Below are 16565 nucleotides of genomic sequence, written 5' to 3' on the forward strand. Positions count from 1 at the left end.
GGGCATCATCATTTCACCCACCCAAAATCTGGTGTGGAGATAAAGGTTAGGGGCAGAATCACATGCAATACGAAATATGTTGTTTATTTGTTAAAATGCCCATGCGATCGTTATTATGTTGGTAAAACAAAACAAGAGTTAAAAACCAGGATCTGTGAACATAAGTGTTCCATCTGCAATCGTGATGTTAAATCATCAGTGGCGATGCATTTTAACAGCCATAACCACAGTTTGTGTGAACTACATTGTATATATGGGCATTGATACTGTGAATATGCCACGGGGAGGTGGCAACAGAGACAGAATCCGTCTGCAGAGGGAGACGTATTGGATACACTCCCTGAATACCCTCATTCCTGATGGAATCTGCTACATGAATGAGGTGATTTTATTTGCTTCTTATGAACTGAACATAAGAATTATTGTTATTGTTGTTGTTGTTGTTGTTATGATTATCATTATGATTAATATTATTTTTTTATTTTTTGGTTTTTCATTATTATTAATGTATTTTTACAGTGTGTCATGAATCTATGTTACATGTTTGTTGCTCCCTCTGCTGGGATGAATCTTGTGCCAGTTGTGGATATCTATAATTAATTCCACCTGTGTGTTTTGATGTATATTGCCAGAACACACGTTGAAAAAGGGCGTCTTGCCCGAAACATCTGTGTGGCGATTAAAAATAAGTAAACTAGGTGTGCTGTCCTAGCCCTTTAATTTATTTTTAACATAATGTTTTCAAACTCCTCTTTGCGATTCTTCACCATCAACAACACTTCCTGAGGCTTTTTCCCATTAAAAGATCATTTTCACATTTATTACACACATGCTACTGTTCAGCATCATTTGTTTTCATGTGTTAGTTGAGGAAATAAATTACATGACTTCAACATTAGTATCTTACATTTTATCAGAGAAAAGACTTCTACATATGACGTCGATTTTGGTTAAATTCAGTCCATATAGAAAAGGGTTGACTGGCATGTGAGAAAGTATAATGATAAAAAAAATGCAATACATGATTAGTACTGGTAAATGAATACAGACAAACAAACACAGTGGACAATGTTAACTGACTTACAAGAGGAGTCAGCACTTTATTTGATGGGTTTGAGCAGGGGTTACAACTATTAGCACTACCACTATTGATGATGTAACAACAGTCTTTCTACAGCTGATAAAAGAAGAGTAGCTCACATTTTACCGAAGACAAGACTTTTACATAATCTATGTATTTTAGACAGTTTCAATCCATACAGTACAGGGTTGAAGAGCGGTTGGCAAGTGAGGAAGTATAATGATAAAAAAATGCGCAACATATTGGGTACACTGCTCATATCAAATCTGCTCTGTAATACTTCCAAGAAACAACCACAAGAGAAGTTGAGCAGGGAAGCAAGGTGAGGTGTGCAGGTACTGACAGCTTTCTGTCTGGTCTGTTTAGAACCAGAAAAACAAACTTTAAGAATTCTCATGTAACTGTAAACGTTTAGTATCGTAAGACCAGTTAATACAGTGAAAGTGTAAATGAGTCCATAGATGTTGTTGGCTGATGTATCATAGCATGCCAGTTTCACCACAGAGTAGTTGTCACAGTACAGTCTGTAAATGATATTTCCACACAGCTTTAAAGAGGCATTCAATGAAATCATTACAACAATTGCAAGAAGAGGGAATAACCATGTTACAGCAATTAGAATGGCAACCTTTTTAGACGTCATACGCATGTTATATTGCAGAGGAAAACAGATAGCAAGGTATCTGTCATAAGACATGACAGCTAAATTATAAAACTGAACATTTACATAAGTGTACAAACAGAAAATCTGCATTAAACAAAAGAAAACAGAAACAGTGTGAATGTCAGAGAGGATCTGAACCAGAAGGAATGGGAACAACCCTGTACTACCATACAGTTCATTTACAAACAGGCTGCACAGAAAAAGGTACATAGGTTCATGTAAGCTTCTGTTCATACAGATAACCACAATGAGCAAAACATTGGCACTAACTATTAACATATAAAAACACACAGTTATAATGAAAAATAAGTATTTTAAAAGCCCAATGTCAAAATAGGCAGCAAGTGTGAAATATGAAACCTGTGAAGAGTTCATCATGACAATTCAAGTTTACACAGAATTAATTAGTTTCAACATTGCAAATTTGTAAAAGTTGAAATGTCAGATTTATGCTTATTTTGGACTCACTGCATCATTCAGTCTGCTCACAGTAAAGATATTAATTCTCACAAAAACACACATCATAGATCCTCTAAACTTAACATTCCCTTATTTGCAATAAATATAATGATTAGCTTAAAAAATACACATCCATACACAGTTTATGGCATTGTGTGAATCCAAACACTCAGACTGTGAGTCCCTCCCAACTGAGCTGAAACTCTACTTCTGCTTCTTTTAAACTTTTCAAACAGAAGACGCCCACAGCAGCAGACTGACCTCATTATCACAGGTCACATCTAACAGAAAGGTTAGCACACCACCTGCTGTTAGGAAATTTGAAAACATAGCAGAGTAAAACAAATGTAAGGAAAAAGAAATTGATTCTTCCTTTTCCATATACACATTAGAACTGAACTGACTGAGCCAGCAAGTATTTTGAAAGCCGAATAGTCAAGTAGCCTAAGTAATTTTCCAAGCAGACATGCTAAACTGCTGGTTCCAGCTTCTCAAATGTGAGAATTTGCTTTTTCCTGTTTTTAAATATCTGTATGCCTATTTCTGTCTTATGTAAAGCACTTTGAACTGACCATTGTTGCAAAATGCCTCATTTGGTCTCACTGACTGAGTGGTAATGTTGAAAGTATGCTGTTGTCACCCTGCTTTGGTGTTATGCTTAGAGCCACATGTATAAACATTTCCTAAAACTAAAACTATGCCATGTTTACACATTTATTAAAAGTTGGACCTGCACATACTGCAGACTCAGGCACTTCGTTAGCTGAACAGGTTGATGGTCACGTCACTGTGGTTCAAATTGTTGTTAGACTAGAATGTTTTTAATACATCAAAACACAGATTTGTTACCATGATAATGTTACTGTAAAGACCATACACCATAAAGTTGCACAGTCTGCTAGCTTTCAGCCTCCTTCCCAGCCAGCTAGCTTGCAGGATACTGGTCACCAGCCCCAGTGCCACAGAGACTCTGCTCGCTAGCACCACAGAGTCTCCGCTCCCCAGGTCCACTAAGACTCAGCCACCGGTTTCCAGCTTTCAGCTCAAGCACCAGCCCACACAGCCACCCCAGCCACATCAATCACCTGTTCTTGCTGGGCTGCAGCAATCTTCTGTTCCTGCTTGGGCCTGTTTCTGAGCTGCAATGATCCTGTCCCTGCCTGCCCGAAGTCATGGAGCCGTGGTCTTTGGGTTCCTGTTTAGTTGTTTCCTTTTGGCTGCCAAGTTTTCATGATTCCAGTCCTTTTAGACCTCAAGTCACCAGTCTCCATTGACCCACAGCTGGACCTCCCAGATCATCTGTCAGCCATCTTCGCTGATGCCAAGTCAGATCTTCAGCTATCTGCCTCCTGCTCTGCACCCCGGTGGTCTGCCTCTTCTGTACCCTGCCTTGACCTACAGCTGCACTCTGAAATCTGCTGAACCAGAGTGCAGAGGCTCCAAGTCCAAGTCCGGTATCTGTAAACCACCAATGTGCACCTTCATGGACAACTGAATAGTGGCCATGGAGTCAGTACCTGGAGGCAGATGCATCCTGAAGGGGCTGGAGAAGCTGATGGGATGGGCCAGGATGTCCTTCAAAACAGAGAAATCAAAGTTTTTGGTTTTGGAGAAAGGCAGAGTAGTGAACAAGTTCTGTTTTTCTATCTCAGAAACACCAATCCCTACCATCGCAGAGTAGTCTGTGAAAAGCCTGGGAAAGATCTTGGACAGCAGTCTCAAAGATACAATATCCATTAAGAACACCTGCAAGGAGTTGGAGGGGTGGCTGAGAGATGTTGAGAGGATGGGCCTTCCAGGAAAATTGAAGGCATTGGTTAACCAACACGGTATTCTGCCAAGGATCTTGTGGCCGCTGCTCCTCTATATGTTCCCGATCTCCACCATCTCAGACCTGGAAAAGAGAGTCAGCTGCAACCTGAGGAGATGGCTAGGTCTACCGAAAAGCTTGAGCAGCATTACCATCACTTCAATGAGGAGGAGTTCAAGGTTTTGTGAGCAAAGGAGGTGCTGCAGTTCCAAGAGTCAAACAACCTTAAAGTCTCAGGGGCAGGAGTAGCAGTCAGGACCAGACGAAAGTAGAGAGCTGAGGCTGGCAGAGTCACGGCTATGCTATGGAGTCCTGATAGGAACAGTGGTCAGAGGAAGGACTGGGCTAGGAACCGCTGCAACTCCCCATTATGACAAGGCTTGAGGAAAGGAATAGCTACAACTGGTCCAGAATGAAGTGAGAGCAGTGGGAAAGAGACAGTAAGGTACATGGACTAGATGGGAACAAGTTGTGGAGAGGAAGATCTCATAGACTGCCCTCTGGAGGTCAGAGCCACACTGCATCAGGTTCTTGGTCCAGGATGTGTATGATGTCCTCCCCAGCCCATCCAACCTGCACTGCTGGGGCTTGGTCAATACACCAGTGTGTTCCATTTTCCAGAGAAAGGGGACCCTTGAGCACATCTCGAGCTGCTATCCAAAGGCTCTGGGGGAAGGCCAATATTGCTAGTGTCACGACCAGGTGCTCAAGCAAGACCATTACAGAGATCATCTGCAGTGCCATCACCAGGTGCCAGAGGTCAAAATCCTCAAAGCAAACCATCAGCGTCATCAGAGCTGGAGAGAAGTCAAGAGCAACACCTGAGGCAACATCAGGGCTTCTCAACACTGCACAGGATTGGCAGCTGACAGTGCACTTGGGTAGGCAACTCAGGTTCCCTCAGCATGTTGACAAGACCACCTTCAGACCTGACACTGTTGACCGTACCATGGGAGGACCATATGGAGGAGGCATTTGAGCACAAGAGGGAAAAATACGAGGGTCTAGTCAGTGACTACCACAGACAAGGCTGGCAGGCAAGGCGCTTGCCTATGGATGTAGGGTGCAGAGGCTTTGCAGGACAGTCCCTCTGTGGGACACACTGAGGGACTGTGTTCGGCATCACAGGCGAGAGGAAGAGGAGGGCCATCTACAACAGTAAAGAGGCTGCTGAGAAAGCCTCCAGGTGGCTCTGGATGAGAGTGGATCTGTGGGATAGCGCAGCTAAGGCAGAAGCTGAGGCTTGATCAACCTCAGCTGGGTCACCTGAGTGAGGGTGTCTAATGTTCAAAAGACCCAAAACACCTAATGACCTCAGGACACATCACTGGCAATGTGCCCTAGCTTAGCATCAGAAGATGTATCATTACAACAAAAAAGGAGCCAAAAACAATGAACTGTGCAAATTTGAATAACAATACACACATTTTCAAGCATTTTCTCCTAGAAGACATTCATGGTGTTGCACTCAGCTTTTTACATGCGTGACAGAAGTAGTTGTGTGAAGAATGAAACATTTTTTAAAGAGAGAAGTTCAAACCCTACCTACTTTCTCACCTGCACACACCTGGCAGATCGCTGTGTAAAGTGAGTGTGGCCGTTGTATTTTTGGCTTAGCCATCTCAATTCTGCCGTTGGAAAGGTGTGGGGGAAGAGAGGTTCAGCTGCTTTCTGACAAGCATCAGCACCTTTAGCTCGCACTTGGAACACTTTGCGACGCTTGATGCAGAGAAGTCCTATATAAAAAAATGACTTTTTACCATGTCTCTAAAAATATCAACATTCTCATTATGGTATTTTTTCTATCCAACATGTAATATAACTAATACTGCAGTCTCAAGGGGCCTCTAGCAGGGTTTAAAAAAAAAAAAAAAAACTTTTAGTCTCTAAGTCTTGTTTTCCAGTAGTGTCATACTATATTTGAACACTGAGCTGAGTCATTTAGAAAGACTACAGACTAGTTCTTGTTTATTTCAAACTGAGCCTCCTGAGCTGTTCTTAGAGTCTTTGACATTTTCTGTTAACTGACTCTTCAGCTGCTGGTTTGACCAGACTGAACGTAATGTCTGTCAGTCTAAAGTCACATCCAGTAAGAAGTTTGCTGTCAGGTTTCACTGAGATTTTCAATGATTGCTGCACACTGTTGAGCATATAGGTGTTGTTTCCACAATTACCTGTTTAATGTGTTATATCACATTTACTAAGCTTGCCCTTGCAGCACAGGGAACAATTCACATGAACATTCAACCTGATCATCTCTTCCACCTGAACTCTAAGTCACAGAGCCCAAAAATATAAAGTCTATAAATTAATCTCATCATAAAACCACAAGGCTGAAAAGAAACAACAAAAAAATGATCTCCCTCTGCAGCTTTTGAACAAAATAACAAAAGCCATCAGTCAGGAGCTGGAGCACAGTAACAACAGTATCAAAGGACAGGTAAGGTGTTGTTAGAGGAGAGGATCTGTCTTCAGAAACACATAAAGAGGGTTCATACTCTCTGTTCAGGTTTACCTGGTTTGTCCCAGATGAAATGAAGAAATGAAAACTATATACCTTGTTTAATTGTTTATTCAATAGTTTTTTTTTCTTTCAAAGCAAATAAAAGATACAGCTGCACTTAACTGCTGTTTCCTGCTACTTAAAAAACTGTAAATCTTCTTCTATTACAAAGATAATGTCATTCCTCAGTCTAACACATGATTCAAACTGCTTTCAAAAACTGTTATTTAACTTGACCTTTGCCAAAACAGACTTCTGTTATGTTCATCTTAAATGCTCCCTGTATTTACAGAGGCAAAACTGTTTACACAACAAGGAATTTTACGTTATTCTCCATCATCATCAATGACAATATGCACAGTTATTATTTATAAAGCGCAACACATTTAAATCAGACCAGCAAACCTCTGGAATGACAATAGCTTACGTTTAAGCAAAAAACATATTTTTACATATGATACGGATATTAGACATTTTCAGGCCATACATTACAGAGTTGAAGAGTGGCTGACATGTGAGCCAGTATAATGATAAAAATATTCGAAGCATATTTGGTACTCTGCTCATATCAAACCTGTGCTGCACTAATTCAAAGCCAGCCCCAACGGTGAAGTTGAGCAGGGAAGCAAGGTGAGGTGTGCAGGTACTGACGGCTTTCTGTCTTGTCTGTTTAGAACCAGAAAAACAAACTTGAAGAATTTTTATGTACGTGTAAAAGATTAGAGTTACAGGACATGAAACTATAAGAGCTGTGGCAGTGAGTCCATAAATATTAATGACTGTTGTGTTGTAACATGCCAGTTTGACAATAGAGTAGTTATCACAGTAAACTTTGTTAATGATGTTACTACACAGCTGTAAAGGGACACTCAAAGTTATTGGAACAAAACATATAACATAAGCATATAACCACGTTACAGCAATAAGTAGTGTTATCTTATGAGACGTCATCCGTGTGTTATAATGTAGAGGACAACAGATAGCAAGATATCTGTCATAAGACATGATGGCTAAGTTGAAAAATTCCACACTTGCATAAGAGTACAAACAGAAAATCTGCAGGAAACAAAGGGGAGCAGAAACAGTGTGAATGTCAGAGAGGATCTGAACCAGAAGGAATGGAAACAACCCTGTACTACCATACAGTTCATTTACAAACAGGCTGCACAGAAAAAGATACATAGGTTCATGTAAGCTTCTGTTCATACAGATAACCACAATGAGCAAAACATTGGCACAAATGATTAACATATATAAAGACATGACAATCATGAAATATAAATATTTAAAAACCCCAGTGTCGAAGTAGGCAGCAAGTGTGAAATATGAAACCTGTGTGGAATTTAACATGATCCTTCACACGTAAACACAATTCAGTGCGATGACACAAAACAGATAACAAAGAAAACAATTGTAACTGATGTCTCGAACTTGGCATTCCCTTAATTAAATATAATTCTTAAGTAAGAAATAACAAAACCACAGTTAGGTCATGACATTATTTGAATCCTAACATGAACCTTCTGCACTCAGACTGTGAGTCCCTTCTAACTGAGATGAATATCTGCTTCTGCTGCTTTTAACCTTTTCTAGTCAGGAGACGCCCACAGCAGCAGACTGACCTCATTATCAGATGACACACTCACTGAGTCTCATTTCTAAAACAAACAGACCTCCTACTATTTACCATTTTGAAAAGATAACTCTGAAAAAAAACCTGTTTTCCTTCCTTGCTTTAAAGGGACATGTAGCATTTTTAGATCATGTGTTTGGTCGTGTGTGTGTCTGTTTGTGTATTTTCCTGCAACTAATCTCATATACTACTAGACCCATCAGCCTAATATTTTTTGTGCAGCCTGCTGCAGGCAAGCTGACATCCATAGAAAAGTTTGGTCTCATCTTGAACCAAATTCCATACCATACCATTCTCAATATATTATGATCCACTAAAGTTAGGCAGGATACGAGATGAATAAATCCCTGTTTTTGTTATCTTTGCCCCCATCTTGACTGTAAAGGAGTCAGGAGGGAAAAATGAGTGAGATTCAACTATTCTTTGTTTGGGAGGCGAGGTGGAGGTAGGTGGAGGTTTTATTTTGTGCAGTCTATTAAAACAAAATGTTCTAAATAAATCCAATCCAATCCACTTTATTTATATAGCACGATTTTAACAAACACAAGGTTTCCAAAGTGCTGCACAGCAAGATAAAAAAAACACAATAAATAGCACAACAGAACACAATAAAACGATGAAGGACACAATAGGATAAAGGTAATAAAATAAGATCAAATCAAATAAAATAAGATCAAAACAAATAAAATCAAATAAGATAAAACCAAATAAAATAGGATAAAAACAAATAAAATAAATAAAATAAAATAAATAAAGTGCACTGCTCACACAAGATGCAACATGCTACATGGTGTGAAAGCCAGAGAGGAGAGGTGGGTTTTAAGAAGAGATTTAAAATGAGACAGTGAGGAGGCCTAATGTCTAATGTGCAGCGGTAATCCATTCCACAGTTTTGGAGCTGCAACAGCAAATGTTCGTTCACCTCTGAGCTTAAGCCTCGCTTTAGGCACCGTCAGGAGCAGCTGGTCAGCTGACCTGAGAGAGCGGCTGGGAGTGTAGGGGTGCAGCAGCTCAGAGAGGTAAGGTGGGGCTAGGCCATTCAAGGCTTTAAAAGCAAATAAAATAATTTTAAAATGAATCCTAAAATGGACGGGCAGCCAATGGAGTGAAGCTAAAATAGGTGAAATGTGCTCATACTTGCTTGTGCCAGTTAAAAGACGTGTAGCAGCATTTTGCACCAGTTGAAGACGAGCAATGGAGGACGCACTAACCCCCATATAAAGTGCATTGCAGTAATCCAGCCGAGTGGTCACAAAGGCGTGGATTACTGTCTCAAAGTGTCGTCTCTGAAGGACTGGTTTAATTTTTGCCAGCTGCCTCAACTGGAAAAAGCTTGACTTCACCACAGCTTTAATCTGGCTGTCAAATTTAAGGTCTGTGTCCACTTTTACCCCCAGATTGTGCACAGTTGGCTTGTGATACTGTGCCAAAGAACCCAGATCAACCAGGGGGGTCACAGAAGTGCCACCAAAGACCATGACTTCTGTCTTTTTTTCATTAAAATTTAGGTTAAGTTTAGAGACATCCAAGCTTTAATGTCATGTAAACACTCATGCAATGGCTTAACACTGTAGGAGTCTGACTTTTGTAGGGGGACATAGATCTGACTGTCATCCGCATGGCAATGAAAAGAAATGCCATGTTTCCTGAGAATTGAATCAAGTGGGAGTAGATAGAGGGAAAATAAAAGAGGGCCAAGTACAGAGCCCTGTGGTACCCCATATGAGAGGGGAGCAGTGGAGGACACAGAGTCATCAAGGCTGACACAATAATGTTTCAGTTGAGAAGATTGGACTCATTGTCCTGTTTATTATTCTCTTATTAAGTTTATATAGTTAGGTGAAGCCAGGACGCCGGGTTATAATAACATTACACTATTCTATGCATCTTAAAGAAAACTGAGACTATATTATACAAAAACACTTCATTATCAAGCGGCAACCCCCAGGCCTGAAAAATGAAGCCAATGAAGAAGTGCCAAAAACAGTTTTACAGTTCCTTGAATGGCCACTTGAGGCTCCAAAAGCAGGTGAATCCCCGTAGACCCCCATGTTAAAATGCCCAACTTTACACCAGAAATAAACATGTTTACAGCCTGGTACAAACAACGGTTTTGGTCTCTGTAACTAATTTCCCTGTTCATGACAACTGTATGGGGGGTGAATTTTAATGTAACTCTCCCGTTTAAATTTTATTAAGCCTTATGCATAATTAAAGACATCTCTGTAATAGGATGTGATGGTCATTGGTGTCAAATAAGGCACTAAGATCTAACAGGACAAGTACAGAGATAAGTCCTCTGTCTGATGCAGTAAGGAGATCATCTGTAACTTTCACCAGTGCTGTCTCTGTGCTATGATGCCTCTAAATCCTGACTGAAAATCCTCAAATAAACTATTGTTATGCAGAAAATCACACAACTGATTAGAGACTGCTTTCTCAAGGATCTTAGAGAGAAATGGAAGGTTATTTATAGGTCTATAATTGGCTAAAACACCTGAATCAAGAGTAGGCTTCTTAAGAAGAGGTTTAATTACAGCTACTTTAAAGGACTGTGGTACATAGCCTGTTACTAAAGACAGATTGATTATATCTAGTAAAGAAGTGCTCACTAAGGGTAAGAATGCAGCTGCACGTGTACTGACAAAAACTAGAGAAAGATCATATTTTTCCCATTTTAGCTTCGCTGCATTGGCTTCCTGTAAAATCCAGAATAGAATTTAAAATCCTTCTCCTCACCTACAAAGCCCTTAATGGTCAGGCACCATCATATCCTAAAGAGCTCATAATACCGTATTATCCCACTAGAACACTGCGCTCCCAGTATGCAGCTTACTGGTGGTTCCTACAGTCTTTAAAAGTAGAATGGGAGGCAGAGCCTTCAGCTATCAGGCTCCTCTCCTGTGGAACCATCTACCAGATTCAGTCCGGGGTGCAGACACCCTCTCTATGTTTAAGAGTAGGCTTAAAACTTTCCTTTTTGATAAAGCTTATAGTTAGGGCCGACCAGGCTCGCCTTGGATCAGCCCTTAGTTATGCTGCTATAGGCCTAGACTGCTGGGGGACTTCCCATGATGCACTGAGCTCCTCTCTCCTCCTCCTCCTCTCCATCTGTATGCATTCATGTAACATCAATGCAAGTTTTTGTGTTTTCTGGTCTTGCAGGTTCCTATGGATCAGGGTCATGTATGTTGAGCTAACCTGTAATTTAGCTGGCTTTGGAATCAGTGGCGAATCATTTTCTCAGTGTCCAGTCGAAGCTGACACTAGTTACTTATTCAGTGAGCTGAATTTGTTTCGCCCTCTACTCAGTGATGAACATCTAACAGAAATATTGGCACTTATCTCTGATGAAAAAATCTGATATTAATCTATTATTTAATATACTGATGTCTGTTTTTTTGTTTTTGTATAATTCTATGAACAAATATGTAGAGTTAACAGTTAATAGCCAGTAAAAATTAATAATCTTTCATGGGTGACAAATAAAATTAAAAGAAACATGGCAGCAGGTGTCACCAAAGTAGCAAAATTTTCATAGTGGCCTTAACAAATGTGAATAGAAATTATTCTTTCTGTAAAAACAGATGCATGTATGTAGATGTAATAGATGTATGTTTTACAGTACTCCATATTATATATTAGACCATGTCAGTAGTCACGTCTTTAATGACAAAAAACATTTTGTCACAGAAAAATTCAAATGATCATTTTAGATATTTATTTTTATAAAGTAAAGTAAATAAATATTTTAGTAAATACAGACATCACTGTTATCGACTATAACTTTGGAGCGTTATTTAGCCCCCTTCCTGACAAGCTAGCATGACATGACATTCCTCATGTTGCCTAGTTTCATATGATACCAGTATGTTCACTGTAGCTTTAAAACTGAACCCACTACAGCCTCTGAAAGCCGGCGTTCTCGGGGAGTGGAAGTATCTTTAAGGAATAGTACAATGAGGGACAATGTGCCAGTCAAAGTTTCAGTCTGTTTATTTAGGGATTCATTGTAAGACTGGTAATATTGACATTTAATAAAAACATGCAGACATCATTACTGTTTACACTACTAATGTTGCAGCACTGAACTGAGATGTAAATCCAAACCACTAATTTGCCAAGAGGTCTTTACAGTTTTTACAACATACGACACCTTCTACCCTTCCCCAACTCCATTGAAATAATGAAAAACTCCACAAAAAACAGGAAAATAGGTAAAAACTTCAGGAAGAGTAACAGAGTCTAAAGAGATTATACAGCTGGACCAGTTAGACAATAACAATATGGAAAAACTGATGGGAGATATTGATGTGTTTAAGTACAAGTACAGTGTAAAAGCTTACATTCGACCAAAGACAACACTTTTACATGTGATGCGGATTTTGGTTATATTCAGTCCATATAGTACAGGATTGAAGAGCGGTGGGCATGTGAGGAAGTACAATGATACAAAAATGCGCAACATATTAGGTACACTGCTCATATCAAATCTGTTTTGCACTATTTCAAAGAAACAACCACAAGAGAAGTTGAGCAGGGAAGCAAGGTGAGGTGTGCAGGTACTGACGGCTTTCTGTCTGGTCTGTTTAGAACCAGAAAAACAAACTTTAAGAATCTTTACATAAGAGCAAATGATTAAAAGTACAAGAACAATTGTTGTAAACGTGTAAACGATTCCATAGATGTTATTGACTCTGGTGTCGGAGCATGCCAGTTTAACAATAGAGTAGTTGTCACAGTAAACTTTGTTAATGATGTTTCCACACAGCTGTAAAGAGGAACTCAAAGATATCAAAATAAAAATAGCAAGAAACGGGTATAACCATGTTACAGTAATGAGAAAGGCAGTTTTGTTATATGTCACATGTGTATTATATTGTAAAGGACAACAGATAGCAAGGTATCTGTCATAAGACATGGTGGCTAGATTACTAAACTGTATACTTGCATATGTATACACACAGAAAATCTGCAGGAAGCAAAAAGAAGCAGAAACAGTGTGAATGTCAGAGAGGATCTGAACCAGAAGGAATGGGAACAAACCTGTACTACCAAACAGTTCATTTACAAACAGGCTGCACAGAAAAAGGTACATAGGTTCATGTAAGCTTCTGTTCATACAGATAATCACAATGAGCAAAACATTGGCACAAACTATTAACATATATAAAGACATGACAATCATGAAATATAAGTATTTGAACAGCCCGTTGTCAAAGTAGGCAGCAAGTGTGAAAGAAGAAAACTGTGTAGAGTTCATGATGATCCTCTTTTTAGTTTACAGCAAAACAAATAAACATGTGATCATTATTTTACTTATTAGTATTTATTTTTTTATTTTCCTTTATTTTCCTCAATACAGAAGTATTTCTTAGACTTTAGGAAAATGCGTATTAAGTGATCCACAAGACCTCTAATATATTTCATTTTAGTGAAATGGTGGGTTTGAAGTTTTTACTCAATGAAAAGAGTGTGGAATAAGATGATTGTTATATTAGATATATAAAGCCAGTACAGCTTCATATGAAAAGTATTAGCACATAACAGTATTCTGTCCACATACAGTAAAGAAATTAATGTGGCAAATTCCCTAAACTTACCATTCCCTTACTCAGTATAACACAAAGGTCTGAAAACAACACAGTTTATAACATTATGTGAATAAGACTGTAAGTTGCTTCTAATTGAGCTGAAAATCTGCTTCTGCTTCTTTTAAACTTTTCAAAAAGAAGACGCCCACAGCAGCAGACTGACCTCATTATCAGAAACCACAATGACAGATATTGTTTTTTAAATAACATGAGAAAGAAAACTTTAACTTTGCAGATCACCTATTGTTACAATTTGGAATGGATAAGGAAAAATAAATGTTATTAAGCAATTGAATCTTCCTGACAAATCCACTTACAGGAGAATTCCTGTTTATTACAATGTGGGCATTTATAGTAAGTAAACACAGTTGTGGACAAACGTCACTCCATTGTTTTAGTTATTTTAATTTAAATTTATATCTGGAAACAGATGCTAGCTTGTGCATTACAACTATGAAACACTGACATAAGCTAAACACTAAGGACCAGATTCATTACCTGGAAACATTGATGGTAGCTTCTTTGTAATAACTATCAATTAGGGGAAATGAAATCTAAATCTACAGATTTCTACCAAATTTTATGGTTATGTGACATTAATTAAAACAGAGAGAAGGCAAGAAGAAAAATGGGGTCAATATGAGACACATGGAGAAATTAAAGCTGCAAGCAGCGTTGGTCGGGACCTCACACTCTAGTCCGTCGGGATCAGATCATTTTGCTTTTTAAAAATGAGGGATATTTCTTACAAGTGTGGTGTGCTTTTATTTTGAAAAGTGTGATTGACAGGATGAGAATTTTCTGCAGGGTGAGACATGTCTGTCTTGCTCACACCTGTGTCATCAAAATTATGCAAGTTTTGGGCCCATTCACTTGAATTTCAATTAGTAAATTGAAAACTCTTGATGAGTTTGTGTGTAAAACAAATTATTTTCCCAATTTTCATCAACTCTATTTTTTAGAAATATTATATTTGAGATATATTTGAATGGAGAGTGTGAGCAAACCCACACCTTTTTGAACATTTACTGCTTCAACATAATTTTAGATACAAACTTCATTTGAACTTTAAATGAGTCACGAGACTTTGGCCTACAAATCTTGAATTTACATGTGTTTTCTATCTTTTACTGTTTTTGAGATATTAGAGTGTGAGTTTTAAAGTCTTTTCTTGCTCCTCCTGTGATTTTATAATGAGTGTGTATTGCGGAATGTTTCACAACACTGAGGGAGTGACATCACCAGGAGCAGTTGGAGAGGAGGATTTTAGAGTACGCTTCTTGTGAAATCTCCTCATAAATCCCATGACTTTGGCCAAATCTTACATTAAAAATCATTTTTTAGTAGGTAATTTCATTGCGAATCCATTGATACAGGTTTGAAAGTGGTCAGACTTATAGTTTAAACATCAGAAGCCTCTGTTTGACACAAAGTTCATGCCCATAGATTGCCTCCCCATTGGTTTACATTGTAAGGTGTGATGTGGCACTGCAACTTTCAGGGCTTATTAAATCCAAACCGTTCGCGTTATTACAAAGTTTTTAACAACTTTTTTTCAGCACAGTGTTATAAGTCATGTATCAAAGTTTGAAGCCGATACCATTAACGCCCTCAGAGGAGATAGTGTTTGTTCGGGGTCCAAAGTTGTGGCAAAGTCTTATTTTGAAAGGCTGATTGCGGACTTCCTGTTGGATTTAGGTCAGGGGTGTCAGCGTATGATTTGTAGGTCTAATACCAGTGCTATTCATGTCACCAAACTTCCTTGTCACCACCTAGTTTTTACCAGCGGTCACTGCGCCTCCAGATGTGAATATGAAACATGTTGGGATCAAGCCATGTAGGTGTTGATTGACAGCTGTGATTGACAGTTAGCTCACCTGCTGCTCTCCCCGGCTCTGGGACTCGCAATCGTCTGACTATTGTCACACTATTTCACTAAGTTTAATATTACTTTATTACAATACCTGCCTGTTAGCACAGTTTAGCTAAAGTAGCTAATGCTGACTCAAATCAGCTCCAATGACAAATTTTGGGTGACATCAGACCTCACTACGTCCATCCTTATATGCAGTCTACGGTTGAGATCATCACAACTTACTCAACTTACAGAACTTGTATTCTTTACCTTCAGTGAGACATTTTCTCATTTTGGATGTTTTAATGGCTGTTAAGACATTTCCTTCTGAACCAAACATGCCAACCTGTTGGTGACAATAGATAGAAATTTTTAAAAAATCAGGGGATCAGGGAAGTCATTGGGACTCATCATCTGGGAACCATGAATGTCTGTACTACATTTTGTGCCAATCTATAAAGTAGATATTTTCCTTGATAATTGAAAGGTTTGACCTGCTGGTGGTGCCAGGTCAAAGGTCATGAGGATTCCTCCTCTAGGACCATGAATGTCTGTACAAAATTTCATGGCATTCCCCTTGAGCTCAGATACTATTGCATTTTAAACAGTAGGTGGACTACAAAGTCTTCTTTCTCAGTATGGGTCAGTGGTTATTTTCATAATGAGGTCAGTCTGCTGCTGTGGGTGTCCTTGAAAAGTTTAAAAGTCGTTGCAGCAGAGTGTCGGCTCAGTTAGGAGGGAGTCACAGTATGACTACAGCAGGACAGCAGGGGAAAGTTGAGATTCACATGTCACAAATAAAGTAATTTCTAACCTCTGCATTACTTTGACTTTGAAAAGGAAACGGTACATTTGAGGGTGTTTGTTAAAACTCTTTCCATGATAATGAACCTATTTATTATTACTACACTGTCTTATGTTCATGTGTGTTTGTTGTTGAAGTCCAGTCCGAGTTTAAACTATGTA

The 16565-nt window shown here is 39.0% G+C and overlaps 3 protein-coding genes across 3 annotated transcripts; all 3 read right to left on the reverse strand.

The window, feature by feature from the left end:
- Positions 1-1196: 1196 nt before the first annotated feature.
- On the reverse strand, positions 1197-2123 carry LOC137186829 (olfactory receptor 11A1-like). The gene has a single exon (XM_067595864.1). The coding sequence runs from the start codon at positions 2121-2123 to the stop codon at positions 1197-1199; it is 927 nt and encodes a 308-aa protein (XP_067451965.1).
- A 4823-nt stretch (positions 2124-6946) lies between these two features.
- LOC137186667 (olfactory receptor 4B13-like) lies at positions 6947-7867 on the reverse strand. Its single transcript, XM_067595739.1, has one exon. The coding sequence runs from the start codon at positions 7865-7867 to the stop codon at positions 6947-6949; it is 921 nt and encodes a 306-aa protein (XP_067451840.1).
- Positions 7868-12492: 4625 nt separating this feature from the next.
- LOC137186830 (olfactory receptor 52D1-like) lies at positions 12493-13443 on the reverse strand. The gene has a single exon (XM_067595866.1). The coding sequence runs from the start codon at positions 13411-13413 to the stop codon at positions 12493-12495; it is 921 nt and encodes a 306-aa protein (XP_067451967.1). The 5' UTR covers positions 13414-13443.
- Between the last annotated feature and the right edge of the window lie 3122 nt (positions 13444-16565).

Source organism: Thunnus thynnus, chromosome 7, assembly GCF_963924715.1.
Source record: "Thunnus thynnus chromosome 7, fThuThy2.1, whole genome shotgun sequence".
In the NCBI taxonomy this organism is placed as follows: domain Eukaryota; kingdom Metazoa; phylum Chordata; class Actinopteri; order Scombriformes; family Scombridae; genus Thunnus; species Thunnus thynnus.